Source organism: Impatiens glandulifera, chromosome 7 (assembly GCF_907164915.1).
Source record: "Impatiens glandulifera chromosome 7, dImpGla2.1, whole genome shotgun sequence".
Lineage (NCBI taxonomy): Eukaryota > Viridiplantae > Streptophyta > Magnoliopsida > Ericales > Balsaminaceae > Impatiens > Impatiens glandulifera.
The window spans coordinates 48,350,021-48,374,691 of record NC_061868.1 but is presented as its reverse complement, the minus strand read 5'-3'; the positions used below and the strand labels follow the sequence as shown (position 1 = coordinate 48,374,691).

General features: G+C 33.6%; 3 protein-coding genes and 1 long non-coding RNA gene across 4 annotated transcripts in view; 2 read left to right on the top strand and 2 right to left on the bottom strand.

Moving 5' to 3' along the window:
- Positions 1 to 3,006: 3,006 nt before the first annotated feature.
- On the top strand, positions 3,007 to 4,577 carry LOC124945460 (probable serine/threonine-protein kinase PBL19). The gene is made up of 4 exons (XM_047485905.1): positions 3,007 to 3,426; positions 3,534 to 3,794; positions 3,866 to 3,988; positions 4,064 to 4,577. The coding sequence occupies exons 1-4, from the start codon at positions 3,106 to 3,108 to the stop codon at positions 4,418 to 4,420; spliced, it is 1,062 nt and encodes a 353-aa protein (XP_047341861.1). The 5' UTR covers positions 3,007 to 3,105; the 3' UTR covers positions 4,421 to 4,577.
- Positions 4,578 to 5,929: 1,352 nt separating this feature from the next.
- LOC124910395 lies at positions 5,930 to 7,351 on the top strand. Its single transcript, XR_007096411.1, has 3 exons — positions 5,930 to 6,126; positions 6,198 to 6,303; positions 6,974 to 7,351. It is a non-coding gene; the product is annotated as an uncharacterized LOC124910395 (long non-coding RNA).
- A 534-nt stretch (positions 7,352 to 7,885) lies between these two features.
- On the bottom strand, positions 7,886 to 10,686 carry LOC124944414 (beta-amylase 3, chloroplastic-like). The gene is made up of 4 exons (XM_047484663.1): positions 10,099 to 10,686; positions 9,668 to 9,878; positions 9,323 to 9,433; positions 7,886 to 8,936 (listed from the first exon to the last, which is right to left on the bottom strand). Exons 1-4 carry the CDS (start codon positions 10,629 to 10,631, stop codon positions 8,151 to 8,153), a joined length of 1,641 nt encoding a protein of 546 aa, XP_047340619.1. The 5' UTR covers positions 10,632 to 10,686; the 3' UTR covers positions 7,886 to 8,150.
- Positions 10,687 to 12,621: 1,935 nt separating this feature from the next.
- LOC124944671 overlaps positions 12,622 to 24,671 on the bottom strand; it is a 40,949-nt gene continuing 28,899 nt past the window's right edge. Inside the window, exons 51-64 of the mRNA XM_047484988.1 lie at positions 24,498 to 24,653; positions 23,003 to 23,184; positions 22,405 to 22,920; positions 21,025 to 21,202; positions 20,491 to 20,627; positions 16,630 to 16,756; positions 15,859 to 16,080; positions 15,426 to 15,785; positions 14,524 to 14,682; positions 14,109 to 14,393; positions 13,648 to 13,863; positions 13,493 to 13,545; positions 13,298 to 13,406; positions 12,622 to 13,155 (exon numbers count right to left, since the gene is read on the bottom strand). Of these exons, the coding sequence (XP_047340944.1) occupies positions 12,799 to 13,155; positions 13,298 to 13,406; positions 13,493 to 13,545; positions 13,648 to 13,863; positions 14,109 to 14,393; positions 14,524 to 14,682; positions 15,426 to 15,785; positions 15,859 to 16,080; positions 16,630 to 16,756; positions 20,491 to 20,627; positions 21,025 to 21,202; positions 22,405 to 22,920; positions 23,003 to 23,184; positions 24,498 to 24,653 (3,057 nt within the window). The 3' untranslated portion in view covers positions 12,622 to 12,798. The remainder of the gene's footprint in view (positions 13,156 to 13,297; positions 13,407 to 13,492; positions 13,546 to 13,647; positions 13,864 to 14,108; positions 14,394 to 14,523; positions 14,683 to 15,425; positions 15,786 to 15,858; positions 16,081 to 16,629; positions 16,757 to 20,490; positions 20,628 to 21,024; positions 21,203 to 22,404; positions 22,921 to 23,002; positions 23,185 to 24,497; positions 24,654 to 24,671) is intronic.

The following is a 24,671-nucleotide window of genomic DNA, read 5'->3' as shown; positions in this document are numbered from 1 at the left end:
AAAATTTCACACCTAATTTATGGCTGAGTGAGTCATGGTCAAGTTTTTATGGTTGTCTATGACTTACATGACCATATGTGTTTCAATCGGCACTTCTTGTTTATATTAATTTTGTAATTAATAATTTTAAATAATATAATTATTTTTTGGTTAAATAGTCATGAAATCGGCTAAAATCTATTTTTTTTAATTAATATTTTAGTTTAAATTATCCATATATTATAAAAAAAAACGATAATATTTTAAAATAACAAAAACTAAAAATGACATCATCAAAAATCGAATTTAAATATATAAAAATTAAGAAATTAATAAGTATAAAGGTCGAAAAAAGTGCAATATTAACCAATTCAACGAGATTTCAATAATAAATCTCATAAAACGTTATAAAAAAATATTTTAGATGACATATCGATCTGAATTCATTTAAAACTAGACTCAAAATCATTGTATATTTATGTTTTTAGTTTATGTAATAGTGAAGTTAGTTTTAAAATATATCATGAATTGTATTAATGTTATTAAATTAAATAGGATCCATTCCCAAAATAAATAAATATTTAATAATAATAAAAAAGAAAGATGTCTTTGTTCTTGACCTTTCTCATCTTTTGTTTTGGTAGAAGACATAGTTATGTCCCTTTTACTCTTCATATTCTTCTATTCAATAGTTAATAATAAATAGAACAAGATTGAGACATGTCTACTTAACTAATAATCCAACTTTAGGTCCATTTGAAACTAAATTATTCCCTAACCTTATCATAGAAAACATAAATAAATATCAATCCCTTTCATTTATTTCTTAAACCTTTTTTGTATGCACTAGCAAACTTGTATATAGTATATAATTTTCTGTCAATTGATAGGGAGGAATTAAATTATTGTTTTGAATATTGTTCCCATTGTAGGGAGATTTGTTTATGAATTGTATTTTGAATATTTTGATAGGGTGTAGGGACTTATGAATTTTATTTTGAATAAGTTTTATGTACTCTTGTAAAATGTTGGGAGCTTGTTTGAAAGGAGTTTTTTTTTTGTTGTATCAATTTTTTTCTAAAAAACTTTGTTTGATAATTTTATTTTTATTTAAAAAAAAAACAGTGTTTTTTAGTTAAAAATACTAAAACACCTTTATTTTTTTCTATTTCTTTTTTTAGGATTAACGAAGTTTAGTTTTTATATTTTAATAGATAAAAAAAAGTAATCGATGATGAACTTAAAATAAAAAAAGTTCTACTACTGATTTTTCTATTGACAGATTCAACACAAAAAAAATGAGAAAATTGTTACTAGATTTTGAATGAACCACTGAAAATTGATGAACTGAATTTTAGGGTGACTTGCATGTTTAATTGAATGAATTTAATTTAAATTTTAAAGATAGTTGTAATTTACTGCTATGGTGACTCATTTATTTGTTCAAATTGTTTTGATTAAATATTTTTCTTTATTATATATAAAATTAATTTATCATAAATTGATATTTAATATTCTAATTAAGTTATTTAAAGAAAAAATAAATAAATTCAAAATCTATTTAATGTTTTTTTTTTTTTGGAAAACCTTAATAAATGGTAGTCGAGTTTTCCAATGAGTAGTCAACTTGGGATATTCAATCATGATGACGCTTTCCCAACGCTCTCCCCCATCATCAATGGTGTGAATTCACAATCATTTTTTATTTTTTATTTTTTTTCATTTATATGTTCTCCAATTAATTAAGTTCAATCTATTAACTAATAAGTTTATTTTTTAAACAATTAATATATATGATTCAGTTATAGATATTTATTTGTTAAAACTATTCATTATTATTTGAGTTATAAATATTTATTTGTTAAAACTATTCATTATTATTTGAGTTATAAATATTTATTTGTTAAAACTATTCATTATTATTTGACTTTTAATAAGGAAAAAAAGGAATACAACTTTTTGATGTGATACAAGTGAAATCTCAACAACTTCATATTTTACAAAACAAAAGAAAAGAGTAAACCGTGTTCTCACCTGATATTATATACGACTAGTTTGATTTGTCATATAATTATAAATAAATTTAAATTGCATAATAAAATGGTATAATAGATTTAATCAATAAATTATTGTTAATCAACCAATTCTCACATAAATCATAATAACACAAATTCTCTCAATTCTTTATAATTTTTTTTTTATATATTTTTTTTAAGAATACAAATGATTTATTTTTAATTTTTTTATATTTATTTTTAGTATAAGAGGATGTCTTATTTTTATTTGAGTTGATGTTGTATTTTGTTGTGTTTGACATTCTTTTTAGTCGGATGATTTTTTGTGTCGAACTTTTATAATCTGAATAATACTCTCAATCGTTGGTGGGTTATTTACTGGCTACTTCCTATACACTTTGATTGTGTTGTGATATTTTAAGAGTTAATGTTTATCATTTTATAAGAGTAAAGAAGACGAACTAATCGGATTTTGAGGTTTTTTTCATTAAAAAGTTATTGAAATAATTTATTTTTATATATGAAAATCCTCCTACATTTGTCATCTTATTATTTGTATAAACTTCTCATTATTTCGATCATATACAAAAATGGTTCATTATAATTTAGTAAGACATTTTTCTGTGTTCTTTATCGACCCTTAACTATCAATAATTTTAGTTGCAGCACCATAATATCTGTTAGAGATATTTTCAATATAAAATAGTTCGTTTGACTCGCTGAATTACAACATTCATCGTTTAGTAAATCGAACAAGTTTATTAGTCTTTAAAGTGACTTTAAAATCAACCTAAATAGTCTTTGAATTAATTATTTATAAAAAATATAATAAATAATATAAATAAAGCAATTAAACATGATTTTAATGTATAAAATAGCTACCGAAATATCAATAGTCAATATGATGACTGTAATCCATCTAGTCTATCGCTTATTCTCATTAATAAAGTCTGATATCAATTTCCTGATTCTTTTCCTTCCTTCATTAATTAACCAATTTCTCTTCTTCTTCTTCTTCTACCTCTTATTTAATTTATTCACTTTCAGATCATTCATCGATTCACCCATATCTTCTTCTTCTTCTTCTTCGAATTAATTGCCATTGGAAGAGATGGGTTGCTTCTTGTTCATCTTCAACAAGAACAAATCAAATTCTCGGTTATCTTCAGAGCCGAGAGATCAAACTACAAGATCCATCGGTTCAGCTTCATCCACGCGTAGTGTGAAAGAAATGTACAAGGAGAGAGAGCATAACCTGAGAATTTTCTCTCTCACGGAGCTAAAAGAAGCTACTAATGGATTCAACAGGTCTCAAAAGATCGGAGAAGGCGGTTTTGGAAGTGTTTACAAAGGCACAATCACTCCTCCCAATGGTAGTAGATGTCATCCTTCTCTAGTCGCCATTAAAAAACTCAACACTCAAGGCTTACAGGTATTCATTCAAATCGAAAATTAGGTCAAATTTAAGCCAAATCAATCCTATATTCACCTGTTCTCCTTCTTCTTCTTCTTCTTCTTCTTCTTGTTGATGTACCGTAGGGTCATAAGCAATGGCTAGCAGAGGTTCGAGTTCTTGGCATTGTTGATCATCCTAACCTAGTTAAACTTCTAGGTTATTGTTCAGAAGACGGTGAAAGAGGAACGCAACTTCTTCTGGTTTATGAATACATGCCTAACAAGAGCTTAGAGTATCATCTTTTCAACAAATCTGGCCATGTTCTTACTTGGCTTTCCAGATTGCAGATTATGCTTAACGCTGCTAGAGGTTTATCTTATCTCCACGACGGTTTCGAAATCCAGGTACCAATTTTCACAAACCTGATTCTGGCTTCACATTTGATCTAAATTTTGTATACATACTTGTTGTGAAGGTGATTTACCGAGATTTCAAACCATCAAACATACTGTTGGATGAAGATTTCAATCCGAAGCTATCGGATTTTGGTCTTGCTCGTGAAGGACCGGCTGCTGGAGTTTCTCACGTTTCAACTGCTGTAAGTAAGCCTGTCTGTAACTATGTGAATTCTGTTTCAATTTCTTCATTAATGGATGGATCCTTTCTTTCTCAGGTGGCTGGTACATATGGCTATGCTGCACCTGAATACTTAGATACAGGACATTTGAAGGCTGAGAGTGATACCTATGGTTTTGGAGTTGTGCTTTATGAAATACTAACAGGAAGAAGGGCCATTGAAAGGAATAGGCCATTGAAGGAGCAGAAGCTTTTGGAATGGGTGAAATTGTATCCGGCGAATAGTAAGAGTTTTACTATGATCATTGACCCGAGAATCAGAAGTTCTTACTCTCTTGCTGCGGCTAGAAGGATTGCTAAGTTGGCGGATTTGTGTCTGAATAAGAACCCTAAGGATCGGCCAACGATGAATGAGGTCATTCAGAGCTTGAATCAAGCTATAGAAGAATCATGAATTGATCAATTTGTATGTATCTTGTATGGATGGAGCTTTAGTAATTCAATTATATCTGAGATTAGTTTTTTAGGACTGGTTATATATATATGTCATAATTACATGTTTATATCTATATAATTCCATTATCATGGAGTTTGAGGACTTGTTTATTATTTTGTTGTCTCTTTTAATTGATCATCATCAAGCGTAACACCACCAGAAAGCTCGCGATCAAAGTATAAAATATAACATAAGTATACCATAACAGTTCCTGTCTCCATTCTTGTTGAATTTCAGACGTTGGTTGTCGTCTTTGTTGCTGAAAAAAAATGGTGGAAATTTCTGAACTTTTCAGAGGTCTTTTCGTCACGTATTTTTGTCTAAAAATGTCATTATTGTAATGTTTATTAAGTGTAGATCATTTCCCAAAAAGTGTCAATTATTATCTTATTTCGTCAAATTTCCACTTCCCCACTATTTAATCTGCAATTTTGAGATTAATTCTCTAATTAATATATTATGATGTGCAATATTTATTTATAATATTATAAAATAGATTAGAGATCAATTTAAAAACACTGCATTTGATATAGGTGTAAGTTGTTCAGTCGTTATACACCCAAAGTTTTTGTTTATTAATCTATAGACTAAATTTGAATTTTTTTTTATTGATCGACCCAATTCTATATTATATATATGGTTGAATTCTACATACGTAAGGGACTTTATATATTTGTTATATTATTATGTATTTAATATATATTTAAGTTGCAAAATTAGGATTTTAGATAACTGAATATTATATAAATTGTCATAACTATAAACTATTATTATATAATCTTATTTTTAATCAACTCAACAATATTCTATTCTCATGGTGGATGTAGCCAATTGATAAACCCACAACAAATTTGTAGTAATTTTCTTTTATTATTGTTGAAGTTCTTTTGAAATTTTAAACCATGTTTATGTATAATTATAAGTTATATTAATATATATATATATATTTAAAATTATAAGTTAACCGCTATTAAATTGAGAAAACAAATGAAAGGTATGCATAACTTTCAGTAAAGTAAGTCAAGGATCTCCGCTCCACCACATGGAGAGGATCGGAGAGACCTCCAACAGCCGAGGTAGCTCTGGTTCTGGAAGGAGCAAAAAGAGAAATATTCAATTATAAGGGGAGGGGGTTTTTATTCAGGCCTCGAGAGATGGAATAGATAGGCCTTTTAATTCGCCGTTGGGGAATTCGCACGAAAGGACCGTTTTGTTACCATTTTATAGTTGGGTTAGACAATTTTATTTTGGACTGAATATAAAAATTCAGTTTTAAATAAAAATTTGTCAATAATTTTTATTATCTAGTATCTCATTTAAAGATCAGATTTAAAAATAAAATTTAGACTAATATTAAAATTATTATCTAGATTGATATTATTTATTGATTAAATAATTTATAATTATTATTTTGAGAGGAAGAAAAATAAAAGAAAATGTCAATTTTCATCTGGGAAAAATGGAAGATAAAAATGGAAAAAAGTGTGTTTGATTTTGGGGGTGAGCGACGGGAGGTAGAATCTTGAAACCCCGAATTCCGCCACCGTGGTCTGATCTTACTTACTTTAGCGAGGTGTTGATTCGCACACACAAACAATGGCGAAAACTTTTACTCTTCTTCAGACGCTTGCTACTGCGGCTGGTTTTTCTGCCCTTACATGCTGGTAAACACTTGTACCAAGCCCTAGGATTTAGTTTCTCTTTAAAGTGTTTGGAATTGAATTTCTCTTATCAGGTATGGCTATATGTTTGGAAAAGAATCTGCTCGTAAGGAACTCAGCACTTTGATTGAAGATCTTCGCCGCGGAAATACTGATTCTGGCTCTTCACATTCATAACATGTTAGTTCCGCCATTCTGATTCATCATTTCATTGTTTCCACTTCTCTTAAGTCTGAACTCATAACTTCTAGTTCAACACCCAAGCTGGACTTGCACTATGTTATCTTCATTTTTCAAGGCATTTGTCTTGGTTTGGCTGAGGTTGAAAAAACTTGAGAGTTTGGCGCATCTATATTGAAATTCTTGAATTGGGTATATAAAAGAAATGATAGAAGAAAGACAAAAATCAATTTCAGGACGTTTTGTTTTGTCCCCGTATATTCTTGGGAACTATTTTTCCTTAATATTGCATAACTATCTAGATTGAATCCTCCACAAGGGTGAACACAGATCACCTCCCAAGTGGTCTGTCTGGCTGCTCAATTTTAAGGTTTGGAGCAAACTTGAAATCAAGATCTTCACATGAGGGCAGTTACAGTTCCTTTCACGAATAGTTAGGAATACTACATGCTCACCTTCATAAACACGCACAATACTAAAACTTTTTCTTCTTCTTTTAGACCAAGGTCTGAAGGAGGCTAGCACACCCCTCCACCGCAACACTATAACTTGTATCCAAAATCTTCTGTGAAAATGTCAAAATTGTCGTCTTAGTGAATTAGCCATTTTCCTTATTTATGGCTATCCATTTCCTATGTGTTTTTAGTGATTTCTTGCTTCGAATATGTAGGGTTGACAGCAGATGTTTTGAAGAGATGCGAAGTTGCACATTCAGGGATTTGCCTTCTCACTGGTTGCCTCAAATATTTTCAGTGAGATTTGTAGCTTGTCCCATTTTAAGATTTTCTTTGTTGCATCAGTTTGTAATTCTTGCTAAAGATGATGGAGTTAAACAATCTTATATGCAACTTCAAGTGGGGAAATTTAGTTTCTGACTTCTAATACTACATCTAATAAAAATTCCTTGGATTTCGAAGTTAAAATTTCCTCAAGCATGATGCATTTGAAATCTGCATCTTGAACTCAGAATTTAGTTAAAGCCCAATAATCAACATTTGAAATTACAATCTTCGATGCATGTTATGGAATGATGAATCTGGTGGTGATACACAATTGACAGTTAGGATGATAAGTTAGTTTGTTATTCCTGCTAAAAATGATGGAGTTAAATAATATGGACAACTACAACTGAGACATTTTTCTAATTGTACATCTATTGTATGGGACAATAATAAAAAATGCCCTTGGATTTTCAAAGTTGAAATTTGCCTCAAACATTACATGAAGCATTTCAAAATTTAGTATTATATTTTTTGGTGAGTTCATTGTACGACCACTATCTCAAACTACTGACTTAACAAAGTATGCTTGAGACCAACAAGCAGCTTGTTACGACATATCAGAAAAACTGGTTCATTTCCAATACTCATACCATTGTGTATTACTTTCACTATATTGATGTTGAAGATGCTGAAGCATGCTTTTCATACTGTTAAATATTGCCGGAGAATCTCAATATACATGCAAGTTAAGTAAACACCTTGTGCACTGGGTGTTTACTACAATATCAAATGCCACTATCAAATAAAATTCTGATCTCTTTCTGAAATGTAGCATAACCAAGTCAAACTACATATCTGACTGATAACTGCAGGAGATAATAAGGCACATTATATTGATGAAAGATTACTGGAATAATAGAGGAATGTACATTACATCATCAACAAATAATAGACAGATTTCCATAAGTTTGTTTGAAAGGAAAATTTATTATTTCCTTGTGTTTATTTTTCTAGATAGTCTAGCTTCACCATAAGAACCAATTTCCCTCATCTTTCTTTATGTTTATCTATGTGTTTTCTTCTCCTGCTGACAGGTTACTATAGGATACAACTATAAATGATCTCCTACACGTGTCTAAACAAGAGCTCGCCCCTTTTCTGTTTGATAAACCCAACATAAAAGTTTGTACCGCATGAGTCGCTTTCTGGAAGTTTTGTGATCAAACCACCTTCTGACATGCTTTTCGCAAAGTCCCCAAATTTCCTCCAGTTATCTCCTTCAAATAGCTGTTTGTTCATTCTTAGGTATGTAAATGCAGTCAATCCACTCACAGAGTCGGATCTACATGTGGCCAGAATTTGTGAATATGAACCTTCATCATACCTTTCCAATGCATTCTCTCCTGCAAGTTCAATTCCTGCACTTCTTGTTGCCATCTTTACCTGTTGAACCAGTCCTTCTGGAGAGCAGTTAGCATTGTCTGGCTGTTCTCCATCTCTCATCTCCATGCATGTGAAGTTCAATACAATTCCATGCCTTCCCATCATTTGTGCAATCTGTAAGTAACCATCCCGGTGTCTGGTATTGTAGTATCCTGCTGTTAGTTCAGCTGCATGGGACCTTGTTCCGTAGTGCCAGTGAATACCGGCCACTTTTCCAGATAGCTTTACTCCACTTTCCTGGAATATTGCTTTTGCAGAGGAAAGGATTCTATCACCATGTTCTATCAGCATTTGGGAATACCACGATAAGAAGAACTGTCCGTATTCATTATTCCATGTTCCGTCTCTCCTGAAAAAATCAGTCTCCTCTGGGAATTGTTTGTACTGTCCAGAGTCATGTGGTCCACTTTTTCCCCAATCTTTCTTTCCTATTGCCACTGCAGATGCTTGCAAGGAGTTCCTCATATACTGTATTGATGAAAAACTTCCATCATTATTCTTTCAAAACTATGTTTGTTGTTGTTTCCATTTCAGAATATGAATAATGTTTTCATGGTTCCATATTTCAATATACATCTAGATTTATTTCTCTAATTAGCGGGCCTTCAATTGTTTGATGCAGGGTTATTTGAAAAAAAATTATTCTTTAATGAAAATAGAAGTGGATTAATTGGGTTAAATGACTAAAATATGCTCTGCATTTAATATTTTGAAAATGTTTAAAAAAATGAAATAAATGTATTTTAGTTAATGATTTAATTGATGATGTGATAAGGGACTATTTGGATTAAACACAAATAACCCTTCTTCAAACAAGGCCCTAGTATAGTTCCTTCCCAACTGCTTGCAAGTACCTTGTCATAGCTTTGGAATTCTCCAATTCCTGGAAACTTCCAAGTCCCATTGTCTTCTGGATAGGATGGATACCTAAGTTCTCCACAAGGGCCCATTCCCACTTGAATTTCCTGGGGTTAAAGACAAAGGATATAACTTTGATTTGTAGTAAAAGATGATAATTCTACCAAATAAGATCAATGTGAATACTAAAGGATATAACATTGATTTGAGTGCTAATATATATATATATATAATACTAAAGGATATCATGTGTATTTATTTTTGTAGAGAAATTATGATAAAAACCTCTAGAATATCTAATCAGCATCAAATAATAATGGAAGTTTAGGTTGAATTCTTACCACAATAGATTCGCCCAAGTAATGCCAAAATCTGTCACGGAAACTTCTCATGTAGTCTGAGTAAACCTGAATGGGTGTTCTTCCTCTGAGCACTGGCAGTGAATCACACCCCAAGGAGATGTACTCGGGGTTTCTCCTGCCTGACCGGTCTGTATAGACGAGGTCAAGATTCTTACTGATTTCTTCAAGAACCCATGGTGGCAAAGAAATGCTGCATAATAAAACCTTCACTTCATTAGAATATTATGGCAGTGTTAAGTATTTAAGCTGAAGGTTTAGAAGAGGATGTTAACTGATTCAAATTGGGGACTATAGGAATGAATTTAGGAGAAATTTCAATACAGGAAAACAAATCTACATCCCGGGTAATTTTTAAAAATATTTTTGCAGTCACCTTAAAGGCAAGATGAATAATTGATATAACCACTTACTTGCAAGAGTCTCCTACATTCCCTCCACACTGATGGAAAGACATAACAACTTGGAGCTTCAAGCCATTCTTATGCACTAGCTTTATAAGTTCAGCATATCCTTCCCAGTTGTACTCCATAGGCCCATCTTTTTCAACCAAACCCCACCAAGCATCAACCATTACTCCTTCTACTCCTGCACTTTTCAAGGCCATTAAACTGGCGTTCATTACTCTTGGCTTGCTCAGTTTTCCTTCAAGTGATACGGTGTCCAGAGGCAACATGACAAATACAGGGACCTTTGAATAATTTTTTTCATGGGTATCAGGAAGCTTATGAAGCTTCTCCCTTCTCATGTCCCTCATAACTTCAAGATTGAAGCTTTTGTCATTTGAGAGTGGAGCTTCTTGTGCGGAGTTCCTTGCTTGGATCCGGAAGACTCTTTTGATTTGTGCGAAACAAATGGTGTTGTTCGAGAGTTCATCAGTAGATTTGAAATTTCTCGTGTCCCTTAAATTTATGAAAGAGGTTGAAGAGCGTAGAGTTAGAGCCATTTTCTATTCTTCTTGGTGTTTTGAGAGATAAGAAAGAGGTGAATGAAGTTAGTCTTTATAGATGTCATACAGAGGAGTGAGCTCTAGTTCAAATGTGAGAATGGACCTGCCTGTAGGTTCTTGAAGAAGACAATAATGGTGGGCTTTTAAAAGTCACTGTCTTTTTGTGGTCACACTCTTTCCATCCTTGTCAAATAGGAAGATTGGAATTTTCCTTTTTTGTGGTTATGACTAAAGAAGTGAACAAGCCTAAAATTTACCACAAAAAGAAAATTAATTTGTGTCCAGGTGTTGCAGCAGGGAGGAGGCAGGCAGGTTCTATAGGGGATATTGCTCCAAATTTACATGGCATACCCTTGTGCTATAGCTATTGTATATTTTACCTTTTAAGTAAAATTAGAACTAGAAACATATTTTACTTGTGTTATCAGTACCCAAAACTAGAATCACCACACTTGATCGATTTCAGTAGGAGGTCATCATGTGATATGCACAAAGTAGTATGGTGGAAATGGTTGCATTTTTATTTGATCAATGGTATGTTGGTTGTCCCATAAGCTTTGGAGTGTTGTTATATATTTAACTGATATTTTGATGATTTTACTTCACCTCCTTTTTCTAATCCTAATTAGCATCAATGAAGATGTTATTATTAAAAAAACAAATATGCATAATGGATTGGAAGAGAAATGAAATGAGACTCTTTTGGCAGGTAAAAGGATGCATGTTGTATGGTTTAGAAAGTTTTAGAATTGGAATGGTATTGTTCTTTCTTCAAATTTCCATTCATTGAGGGCATGACCCACGTAGTTTCTTCTCTAAACATCCATAACTTTGTATTTATTTTATTTTTCTTTGGAGGTCATTTGATCTTATCTTTTCACTCTCCCTTTTCCTTCTTAAAGTGTACATCTTTTTGTTGTTAAATGGCCATGCCTTATGTGAAATCACATCTTACACCACAGCCACATTTGAATTTCAACCCCTTGATTGATTGTATTATTGGTCTTTTTTATTCATGTCGGCCAAATTGTTTTTTTCTTTCTAAAATTAATTATATATATATATATTATTAAAATACAATTTTGCTTCTCTCTTTTATGGCTAATTTTCCTCTACATACAATTGAAAAGTCTATTGTATAATTTATTTGGTAAAACATTGCAATTTGCGACTGATACATAAGCAGTTGGTAAAAAACAATTTTTTTTTATAAATTCAAACAAATATGATCCATATTTTTTATACATTACAAATCATATATATAATTTAAACCAATATATTGTACGTTAGTTCTGCTCTAATTGTTTATGTTTGAAATATAAAAGAAATTTTGCATGCATAAATCAACTTTTGAAGTATATAAACTATTTGAATATTGTTTAAAATATTAAGCTTGGTATTATTCTTAATTTGTTGAATATTCTCTATTTGTTAAACAATTTAATTTGTGTTTATTCAATTGAAAAAAAAATTCTTTTAGTTATTGCATATTTATATTTTACATTTAATTAATTAGAAAATTTTATTTTAAACAATAAATTATCTATTACTAGTACTTACTTAATTTTGATATATTAATTTAATAAAAAAATTTGGTTGAAAATTATTATTATGTTAATTTATTTATACTAAATTACTTTTTATATATATATATATATATATATATATATATATATATATATATATGTGTGTGTGTGTAATCTGGTTCTCAAATTCATAGGTAAACTTCCACAAGGAAATTTATTATGTTCTTTGATCTGATATTAATACACTAAACATTAATTATAAAATAATTTCTTGGATTCCTTTTGTTAATCACTGTTAACAAACTATGACATTGTGTTGTTTTTTTCAGATATTTAACAAGTAGATATTTGATAGGCTCAGAATAGAAGAAAAAGACAATAATACAGTTGTTCTGAAAGAGAAAGATAAGATATTTTCATTTCATCTGGACTGTTCTGGACATGAGCAAAGATATTTTGTAAAATCTATAATGCTTTTCTTTTGTTTGTTTGTATTTTACCAATAATTTACTGTATGCAAGTTAACGGCCAAACGACAACAAATGGGTTTGCTTTAATAAAAATGAAAATGCAAAAACAAATCAATCGAATAGTTTGTGAAAAAAAGGCTCGCCCGTAGAAGATTGCAGTAATAATAATTAAGATGTTGATGGGTCAAATGATGATTGGTCTGCAAGGTGAAGTTGATCAAGAACCCTCTTGGGTATCCATTCAGAATACTCTCTAGGTTGCCTTAGTGCAGCAAAATGAAGAGCATCACTTTTCACTTGATAAATATGACATGCCCATGGATATGAATTCGGACATGACCAAATCTTCTGGTCTTCAAATGTTGTCTCCTCCACAACTGATTCCGAAATGCAGTACACTAAATCCCCTTCTGGCTCCTCATAACCGTCTACAGCCACGCATCCTAGAGACACAAATCCCTCGGGGGCACGCGGATACCAGATTGATACCTTATTTACATAGTCTTCTGCACAATTTCTCCACACCTTCATAAAAACATCGACACGTGATCAATTTTTTTTTTTACAATTTTCATTGAATGTTTGGGAATGGGCAGTGTCTCCAATTTCTTTACTTGGTTTAATTTTTCTTTCTTCTTTTAATAAAACAAATGTTGAAGATTCTTACAAGGTCATAGCCCATTGGTGGTGCAAAGAGTTGATCACTAATTCGGTACACAGCTGCAACATTAGGAGGATGTCTTCCCACATGAGCTATATCCCCAATCGAGACGTACCTGCACATTATACAAAAAAAAATAATAATAAACAACTAGTTGGATTTGGCTCAATGTTATATGCGCGGAAATATAAAATAGTATACCCATCAGGGCAGGCTGGTCTCCAAATGCTGAAGACTCTAGAACCTTCCTGTGCCTAAATTAACAAAAAAAAAGCTGAAAGTTAGGCACTGAAGAGTGAAGACACACCTCTAAATAAATGAATTAAAATAACCCCTGTTTTTGAATGGCGGCCTACCTTCTTTTTGCAAAGTGTGCATCTACCTTTTGAATCTAATTCACTGCTCCAAACCTTTGAAAAATTAATACTCCTTTTCACAAATCTCCTTTCATCGGGTAGGGGACTTGAAGAAGACATCTTTCTTGACTTCAACATTGGTTTCATGGTTCTGTGAGAGTTTGCTCCTTCAGCATCACTCCAAGCAAAACACACATTTCTCTGGCTAGAAGGAACCTACAGAAAAAAAATAAAATAAAATGAACTTCTACATGGTTCTTAAATGCCCCAAGGCCTGGTTAGATCCCAAGTGGTTATTTCCAAATAATCTTGTTTGATGAAAGTTATAGAGAATCAGGTATTTTGGTTTGTGATTTGAATTATGAATAGATGGTTGATTGGATAATGGGTTATTTTGAGTTAATCCCAAATAATCCCACATTAAACAAGGCCCAAATGTTTGTTGATAGACAAAACCTAACCTTCAACGTTAGACTTCTCATGTTGGATTGGTGAGTTTTCCACATTTTTCGTACAGCCAAACAGATCCTCACTGCCTGAGGCTCCGCTTGCAGCGAATCCTCTTCTAAGCCGCACTTTATGACTCGAACGAAGACTTGTGATCTCCTGAAATTCTTGATATGCAGAATTAAGTGAGATGGAGTGGAGCCGCCAGCTTTTGCCAATTCGACCGATAACAGCTCTTCCCAAGGTACATCCCACAAGATCTTGCAAGGCTTTCTATCCATCTTTTCTGGGGCCAGACACTTTTCCATTGAATAAATCATGTTAGGGTCAATACAAAGATCTCGAAACATCTAAATAGCTAATTAACTACAAATAGAAAGAAAAAAATGTTAAGTCTTGAGGAAAATAGTTTTATTTCTCTAAACCAACCTGCAGCAGCATGACCCGTTTGTTAGTCACTAGGACAATTCTCTGGTAAGGCACTGAGAAATGATCCTCATAATAATCAGACCATGCAAATTTTGAGGGTTCTTTGAAGATATCCGTGCATCCAAAATGTCGACTTGCTTCTGCGAGATATAATATCATCTGGAAACCGAATCCATCCACGAACACCCAGAAGAAAAAGAGGAAAATAAAACATGGAAGTTACTAACTTTGCATGAAAGAATGTAAACTGATGTGAGCTAAGTGCAGAAAGCATATAGGCATTTAATAGTAGGAAACATGGGCAGAAACAAAAAAAAATGCATGAAATTGTAGCCAATATGAGGGGTCTGTACCGAATCAAAATAGGTTGTTTTTAGTATTAAAATGTAACAGTTGATCTGAGAGAAGAAGCTAACTTTGCAAATTTAGGCAGCCATTGCATTCATTTGAAAGAGACTGCATGCATGTAAGTCAATTTCTATATTTAGCACATATCTTTTATTTGCTTGGTGTGCTGAAAGTACAGATAAATATGATAAATTATTCAAGAATATCTTCACCATAAAGAACCTAAGCATACTATTTTTTTTAGGATTAGGGTCTTTTTTTCCTGGAAGAGACTTAACACAATATCCCACCTTCATAACGTCCAACTTCAGTCAATGTGCTTTCAGTGAGAATAAACAGTAGCCTCTTAGTTCAAGACTGTTACCACTTTGATCTATCCTGATTGGGTAAACATAATGATAAGGAATACAACGCTTAGAAGAATGTAATCAAGCAACTATGTTACACATCATCAGGAGCTGTTAGTTTCACAGATCTGATTTTGTTTGAGAAGACCTAAGAAATAATAGAGAAAACAGGAGCATGGTTAAATTAATTGAAGGGAAGCTATATACCTGTCCAACAGCTTCTCTCTCGTTATACTCTCTTATTACATTATCTATGTGAACTGCCCGAGGGTTTCTAATTCTCTGAAGTGTTGTTCTGTTACTGAGAACCTCTAAGCATCTGGTACAACTTGCGCCTATGCCATCAACTGTTAATGAGAAGAAATCTAATGCCCCACTCACAGGCTGTACAATTATTCCCAAGAAAGCACGTCCTAAGCCATGAGCAAACCCTATAAGCCCACTTTGTCTAGCACTTTCAACAGGCTTAGTAACTACACCAGTCACTCCAAAAGCAACCCCTTGTGCAAGAGCTTCCGTGCCTTGCTTAATTCCATCACTGACACCAGTTATCCTTCTTGACCATACCTGATTTAGTGTTCAATGTGAGAGATGCGGATTTCAATTCAGAAACAAATATTGTTTTAGAGGGTATTATTACCTGCTTTGATCGCAATTGCAGAAATTGTCCATCTGTAGAGAGCCGAGCAAAGCCCTTACTGAGAGATGCTAATGTAGAACTGGTCATACCAAGTACATCTACGGAGAAGATCAAATGCAGGGGATTGTGGATAAGATCCCGCCATATGCGGTTTCCAATAGCAGGAAGAACAGAACTTTTCCTCATAAATCTATCTCTGTGCATTACTTTCCGAAGATGAACCTTAAATGGAAAAATGGGGTAACATTAAAAGTTGATTAGAGGCACACACAAGAAAAGCTAGACTTGGGCTGTTTTGGTATACCAATTTTTCATGTTGAACATGATTCAGAAAAATCTACATAACAATTATGCTTGCCAATAAAACACAATGAAACATCATGATAATCCGTTTCATGTTCTAAAAAATAATCTCATCATTGATAAAAGAAAAATCTCTATATAAAATGAAAAAACAAATTACATTACATTGTGGATCATGATCTAGAAAATAACTTGTATACCAAATGAAACAACACAAATTACACTAATGATCCAAAAAATATCTTATAGGAAACGAAAAATGTCACTTTCAATTTATACTTTGGTTATTTTCTAATAGGCATGGGATTGTGACATATATCGTGACGAAATACAAGTTTCCAAATAGGCTCTGTACTACATGGTAAATCAAACAATCACCATAGTGAAACAAAATACTTACATATGAACTTAAGAAATTATTGGTTTGAAAATTGGATAGCTGCAATTCCAGAAGTGTTATTTACTAACCTGGACTTTAAATGCATTTCCAACAGCTGATAATATAGGGCTCCAGACACCCAGGACACCAGGCGGTCTTAATGTTGGTTCTGTCTCCAGACACACCTTAACCCTCACTTCAGAAACATCTATTAAACTGGAAAGAGTAGATTATTCAATAAAGAACAATCTTGTCTTTAATTTCAGACATCTCCTATAATATGCATACACAATATGGTTGCTAAAGAAAATGCTCTATGAAAAAATAGTTTCCCGTTAGAGGAACACATTTTTATCACTCTATATCCCTTTCCCAGATAACTTAAGCTCCCAATATTCTAGATGCCAAATATTTTATTCTTTACAAATTTTCTATTGTAACTAAAACAATAGTGGAAATATTTATGGTTGTTCAGCCGCATAGACAAATAGCAAAAACAAAGTAAATGATTATCTGTGCAAATAGTATTCTGGATAGTCCTAACCAGCATACATCATAAGAAACTGAAGCAGGAGACTTAGTTCTACACCAAGTATGGAATACATATAAGGAAGATAGAGATATGTGGGCCCTACTGCAAAACATTCTCAACTTTCATTGGGACGTGCAGAGAAAATGTATAAGGTGGGAAGAAAACAATAACCACGGATTACTGGAAGCATATCTCCATCATCATGTGGTGGACAATTTGAAAAAAAATGTGTAGAATTATCTCTCCATCTTCTTTGGATTTGGTACAATTTATTTACACTCAACATATTGCGTTGCTTATACTCTACACATTGATTGTTGTCGGTCCTTACTTTTATCACACTCATCTCTCTCGTCTAAACCATAAGTCTGAATACACATCTCGGCCGAATCTAGATGTTTTTGCGTCTCGACAGATTTTTGTCCAAAAAATCATCTCTCACTTCCGTCCATCGATACTTCGGTGATTCAAGTCAACTCGCTGTCATCAACATACAACGACACTCCAGCGATTCAAAGTCAACTCCCTGTCATCAACATAAAGTGCCACTCCGGCGATTCAAAGTCAACTCGCTGTCATCAACATTCGACGAAGAGCACAACTTGCACCCGTCCATGAATCCTCCTCGGACCTGAGTCCAACAGAAATTTCAGGTACGGCAATTAATCATGATTTACCCATTGCTCTCAAGAAAAGTGTTAGGTCATCTCAAATCACTCGATCTCAAAATTTGTTTCATACAAATGTCTATTGGAGTCATACCGGGCATGCATTGCCGACCGCGACAACGTGAAAATACCTACATCCATTCATGAAACATTTGAACAACCGAAATGGAAATGTGTTGTTAATGAGGAAATTGAGGCACTTATAAAAAAAACCATACATGCTTCCTTTGTGAGCTTCCAAAGGGAAAGAAACCCATCGGATGTAAATGGATCTTCAAGACGAAACATAACTCAGACGTATCGATTGAAAGTTATAAAATTCGTCTAATCGCCAAAGAATTTTCCCAATCATACGGGATAGATCACTTAGAAGCTTTTGCGTCTGTTGTCAAACTCAACACCATCCGAATACTTCTATCTCTAGCGGCTAACAAAGATGGGGAACTACATTAACTCGACGTAAAAAATGTTTTCTTAAATGGAGACCTTGAAGAAGAAGACTACATGAACGTGCCTCCTTGTATTAGTGCTCCACCTAACGAAGTTTGTCACCTTAACAAATCTCTCTATTGTCTCAAACAATCACTAAGGGTATGGTTCGAAAAATTCTCAATCTACATCATCAATAATGACTTCTCTCAATGCCAAATCGATCACACTATGTTTTGTCAAGATTGCTCCGAATAAAAAGACCACAATCTTCCTTGTTTACGCTGATGACATCATTATAACCGGGGACGATGAAAAAGAGATTCGAAATTTGAAAGATTTCATTAGTAGCCAATTTGACACTAAAAATTTCGGACCCCTCAAATTCTTTCTAGGAATTGAAACTTGCCCGATCAAAGAAGGGGATTCTTATCTCAAAGGAAGTATACCATAAACCTTTTAAAGGAAACCGATATGCTTGGATGTTAGTCTACCGACACCCCCATGGATTCGGTCCACAAACTTGGAAATAATGACGACGATATTCCAATCGACATAGGTAGATACCAGCGACTCGTGGGGCGACTATGTACTTATTTCACACTCGTCCCGATATTGGCTTCACAGTGAGCGCTCCAGTTCATTAAAAGATAATATGAACGCAGTTTTCAGGATCCTAAGGTACGTAAAAGGTTCCCCAGAAAAGGCCTTCACAAATCAAGACGATAAGTTAATTTGTGTGTTCAATGATGCCGATTGGGCCGAGGACAATACTAACAGAAAATCCACCTCAATAATTATCTCTCTATCTTTGGAATTTGTGCAATTATTTGCACTCAACATATTGATTTGCTTATACTTACACATTATTTGTTGTCAGTCCTTGCTTTTATTACTGTTGAATTATCTCTCCATTTTTTTTGGAATCGATGCAATTTTGCTTGCACTCAACATGTTTAAACAAAACACGTTGTTTGTTGTCAATTCTCCTTTTATTACACTCATGCAAACCACAACTCAACATCGAAATAATATTATCCCTCTCTCAAAACTCTACATGGTATCAGAGTAGGTTTTTCCATCTTGAAGAAACTTGTTCACAATTTTCCGATGGCTCCTCTAATAGTGGAAATAGCCATTGGAGGAGAACTCAAATGATTCAATTATCTCATATTTTCTAAATATTTTTTATCTCTATTTCATCCACCATTCCTTCGGTGAATTATTCTCTTACCTTTGTCCTTAGATTCAACAGTGACAACTACCTCAAATGGGCAAACTCCTTCAAAATAAACATTCAAGGTAGAGAGAAATTTCTCGGCTGAATCTGTTCGTCTTCATGTCTCATACGGATTTTTTCCGACATAATCTGTCCAAAATTTATCACTTCTCACTTCTGTTCAACGACACTCCGATGATTCAAACCACTCGCTGAAGTCCATAAAATCAAAAAAAATTATCTTTTCACTTCCGTCCAGAGACAGTCCGACGATTCAAATGCCACTCTCTGCCATCAACATCCAACGACACTCCGACAATTCAAAGTCACTCTCTGTCATCAACATCCAGCGACACTCCGACAATTCAAAGTCAACTCGCTGTCAACAACATCCAGCGACACTCGCTGTCATCCCCATTTCATCCCCTCGTCGGCATCCTCTCCGCTCTCATAACTGCCTAAGGCTCTTCCTCTTAGGTGGCTAACATTCCCTTGCAAACCACAAGTCACCTTCTGAATAATATTATCCCTCTCTCAAAATTCTACAATTCAATGTCCTTTTTATATATCACAAATCTCTCATGTAAACCATAAGTCATATAATATAATTACTCTTTACTCTAAATCTTCACTCTCAAGAGCTCAATATTCTACACAAAAAAAAAAAAAAAAAGTAAAAGAACATTCAAAAAAAATATTTTGGAAGTGAAGAACGCATTTTGCGCTCTTTTTAATAAAAGTTGACCTTTTTCAAAAAGTAAATAAACTTTGGAGATGAAGGAATCAAAGGCTTTGGAAAAGGAGGTTTAGTATGGGTTGAGATTTTTTTTATGTTAATGACATTTAGCCTTTTTTCTGTTTTTATTTTCTTCTCCCTTCAATATGTAATTCTTAAACACATTTGAGTTTTCTTTTTAATGAAAAGTTGAACTTTTTAAAAAATAGGGAATGATTGCTTCACTGTATTCAAGACATTAGGTTAGCAAATGACAATGTTTCAAGATTTTAGTGACTTGAGAAACATGATTTGGAGTGTTTCAAGATTTTAGTGAATAAGTATTGCAAGTACAAAGGTTAAAACTAAGAGAACATGGAATCTTACTCTATTCGGATCTCCGGGTCAACTTGGCTGGCATTAGAACTTTGGGGAATACGATCTAGCTGAAGATTGTTATAGAAATCGACCAATGCCCAAATGATTGGCTCATGGATGTTAAGCCGCCAATTCCTATCTGTTACCTATAAGATAGTTGAACATGCATCATATAATTTCGTATATAGATAATTGTATAAAAGGGCATATATATATACAAACTTTCTCAAAAGGGGCACACATATACATGATCACGGGAAATATACCCGCACAATACTTTAACAGGTGCAAAATTCCCATCAGTCTCATGTCCCTTAATAAAAAAAAACTTAACGGCAAACCTTCCTATAACATCAAAGCCGTTACGTTTTTCTATACAGAAATTAATAACGAAAAGAAGACGGATGAATACTTCTGCACTAGTTTGTGTATATATTTACCCTATTTGGCATTCATACATATATTTGCATCTTCTGAGAAAGTTCATGTGTATACATGGTTAAATAACTAATTCAAGTTCTGGCAGTCATGTCCAAGACATACCCGTATATAAATGTATGGATAGACTTGGATCCCATCAGCGCTTTCATTATGAATAGTAAGAGTCATCTTGAAAACTGGATGGTCCACATCAGCGGCATGTTCTGGGGCCAACAGCACAGGCATCAGGGTAAGAGGCAGCTGGTTATCGAGCTGCAACTGACCAAGAATGAGCTTAAACCTGGCATTAATACACACAACCCAGATTAGAAATAAACTAATCACAACCCACTAAGGTAGCCCAGTGGTAAGAGTTGGTTTAAGAGACCAAAATGTTACGGGTTCGATTCCATCTGAAAGCGTTTTGAGTTGAAGCGGGGGGTTATGGCAGTGGGGTGTAATGCTAGTTCTCCTTTAATCACCGCCATGACCCTCCGCTTAAACTCAAAACGCTTCCAGATGATATCAAACTCATGACCTTTTGGTCTCTTAAACATGCTAGTTCTCCTTAATTCAAAAATATAAAAAAACAAACTAATCACAAAGCCTAGGTTACTAAAAAAAAGTCAAATATCATATTCAAACTGAGACCACGTTAATCGACACTTACTATTGGAGATGGATGATAAAATGAGGTATATTTGCAAAAAAAAAAAGTCGCACAAGTTCGAGGTTTAAAGTGGCATGACATCATTGGTTTGGTAGTACAAGAGAAGATCATGGGTTGCTTGGATTGATCAGGAATATGGCTATAGACAACACGAGAAAGGATGTTTGAGAGTGGAATGTCGAGCATTGGGCTCCTTTATCACTTCACAAGCATGGGAAAAAATTTGATACCGTGGTGATGATGTTGAGAGGTGGAAAATTGATTGGTCAACAAGGATTGCCCGAAGACACCAATTTATACTTTCGTTAGCTTTCTATGGCCGACTTTCGACTAGAGATCAACTGAAAAGGTTTATGAAGATCGACGATGTTAGTTGTCCCTTATGACAAAGAGTGGATGAAAGTTTAACGATTGACTATAATTCAGGGAACTCCAAAAAAATGGCAGGAAACCAAAGACTGAATCACCATGAGATTCAAAGGTAAAGGATTCCATTCAAACCTCTACCAATGTTTGTTTGGATCCTGATTTATGAAATTTGGAAGGAGAGGAATGCTAGTCTTCAAGAAGTGAAAGCTATGGTTTGAAGGTCTCAAATGATTCATGTTGCACACGTTCATTTCTTCCGGAAAGGGGACATGTATGGCATGAGAAATTTTGATCTTATTGGCAATAAACTTCTCTCATTTGTTTTTTGTTTCTCCTTCCCCTTTTTCGTAACGTTAGAACGCAATTTGCGTTCTTTTTAATGATAAACTGACCTTTTTCAAAAAAGAAACAGAAAACTAGACAATGTTATAAATAATTGAGTACAATGGAAATGGAGTTCTTGCCTGTTCACCATTCCACCATCATAGCCAGTAGAATAAGACAGGACAACACGCTCAAGATATAAGTACAAGAGCTCTTTTGGTTTGTAGTCTATGAGAGAAATCCCTACAATTCCCAGCTCAACTATAAACTCCACAGGAGTTGCATCCTGAGACTTGCTCTGGGTGTGAGAGTTTCCCAAATTACCTACACTAGAGATTATTCTGCTTATCTCGTTTGAAGGAGATTCTGATAAACTAACATCTGTGAACCTCCCAATCTTGATATCATCTATCTCTATAACCATAAAATGCATTCCTGAAACTCCTTCCATTTGACTTATTCCTGCCTTATCCAAATGAAGACTACAAAATGTAGTTATAGAGCCATTCTCAACTTTAGCATCAATAAGCTTTTGTCCATAGGGATCCTCCCAAGTAAAATTGATAGTTGAAAGCGGTTGCAACTGAACCCAAGCATCATCACCGAAACCAGATTGGCGAATGCTTACCAGGTTGCTAACTGTTCTATTCTCAAGCCTGTTCACAAGGATTTTAGTGTTCAAAGCATAATAAAACTTAGCGACTTCCTGTTAAAATAAATTATTCATATATTAATCACCTGATTGGACCATTTTCAGAACCAATACGAAATACAATGATAAAACGTGACCCTTCTTCATAGCCTCTGATTTCTATCCTCAAAAATGTACGACCGCCATCAGCTTTCCTCAACATCAAGAAAATTGTATCTTCCTTGAATATTTTAGTAGGAAATGACCACTCAGTATTTTCTAGTTTCACCTGTGTAATAAATACAAGATATTATAAACTAATAGCTTAATCTCCTCATATGTGCAAAATTACAGCAACAAACATAGCAAAGCTGAGTCTAACAAAGATTGAAACTAATCTGTTACTAATGGAAGACAACAGGGGAAACAGAGATGGTGCCATTGCATACATAGAATAAAATTTATCAATAATATCTATAATTCAAATTAGCAAAAGGAAATACATACCAACATTAGATAAAGACAAATCCAAGTTCCCATTCCTCCAAACAAAAAATAAAAGAACTAAAAGTGTATTTTCTGCAGCTGAGAGGAAGAAGGAATCTCCTTCAAACTTTTGCCTCGATCAAAAAGAAGAGGATCAAAAAGAAGAGGATATGCAACGGATGGAATTACTACGATCTCATTGGACTATAATCTCTTTGTTAATTTTCGAGCTAAGGTCTTTCTTTTCTAAACTGCCTTTGTAATCAGAATGCTTTTCGCATTCCTCCCTTTTTATTTTATTTTATTGAAAAGATGATTTTTCTTCGAAAGGATAAAAAAGAACGAGGAAGAAGGAATTCTTTTTTATTTTCTAAGTGATTAAGAAACTTTGGCTTATTCCATAGAACACTTTTATCATTTGCAAGAACCATTTACTCCAAGTTGTTTGGGGGTTGTTTTGTCTTCTCAAGAAAAGGCTCATTTTCTCAAATTTATGTTTATCTAGGAAGTTGTACTTTCATTTAATTAGTTGTCTTATACTATTTTCTAATTGCATGTTATCCAAATATAAATCATCTTTCTCATAAAAATTCTACATGGTATAAGAGATCCAGTTTTCTATCTGATTGTCTTCCGCTGCCTCTGCCAATGGCCGGAGGGTTCCTAGCAATCTAATTATTTCTAGTATGTCGCTTTTATCCCTGTTGAAACAAAACCACCCCCACAGAATCATCAATCCTTGTCTCTTTCTTATTCACAAGTTGATAGCTGCGGTTTTGGGATATTTCTTTGTTTGGTTTCTAGGGTTCTGTTTTTTTCAGTTAAAATAAAAGTTACAGTTTGATATTTCAAGTTGACCCATCCCTTTTTCCCAAACCCACCAATAATTTATCTCTCTCTCTCTCTCTCTATTTGTTTGGAAGGAGTAAACGGTGGGGTTAAACAATCATCCAATTCAATTAAACAAGGAGGATGATCCTCCAATAACAAATGAGCATAGTTTTACAGCTAAATGACATGCATGGATCAATACATTTAAAGATTAAACATTAGTAAATGTTCTTGAAAAAGTAATTCGATTTAAAGTATCATTAAGATTGAGAATATTCTAGTTACCTGGAGTGCATTGGGTCCATCTGATGGATGATGGACAAAGGAGACACGGGAATCATATGCATGCAGTACTTTAGGCTCATCTTCACTATTCAACTTCAAAAAGATTTGACAACCAAGCCTATTTGTAAAAGTTATGAATGGTCGAACAGAAATCACCTGAGAGGTAAGGAAGCA

What these genes read in the sequence shown, in the direction of transcription:
- LOC124945460 (XM_047485905.1), top strand. Translation starts at nt 3,106, where the DNA reads ATGGGTTGCTTCTTGTTCATCTTCAACAAGAACAAATCAAATTCTCGG. An exon ending in TCAACACTCAAGGCTTACAG is followed by an intron (nt 3,427 to 3,533) that starts GTATTCATTCAA and finishes GATGTACCGTAG; the next exon opens with GGTCATAAGCAATGGCTAGC. An exon ending in TTTCTCACGTTTCAACTGCT is followed by an intron (nt 3,989 to 4,063) that starts GTAAGTAAGCCT and finishes TTTCTTTCTCAG; the next exon opens with GTGGCTGGTACATATGGCTA.
- LOC124944414 (XM_047484663.1), bottom strand. Translation starts at nt 10,631, where the DNA reads ATGGCTCTAACTCTACGCTCTTCAACCTCTTTCATAAATTTAAGGGAC. An exon ending in AATGTAGGAGACTCTTGCAA is followed by an intron (nt 9,879 to 10,098) that starts GTAAGTGGTTAT and finishes TTTATTATGCAG; the next exon opens with CATTTCTTTGCCACCATGGG. An exon ending in ACTTGGGCGAATCTATTGTG is followed by an intron (nt 9,434 to 9,667) that starts GTAAGAATTCAA and finishes CTTTAACCCCAG; the next exon opens with GAAATTCAAGTGGGAATGGG.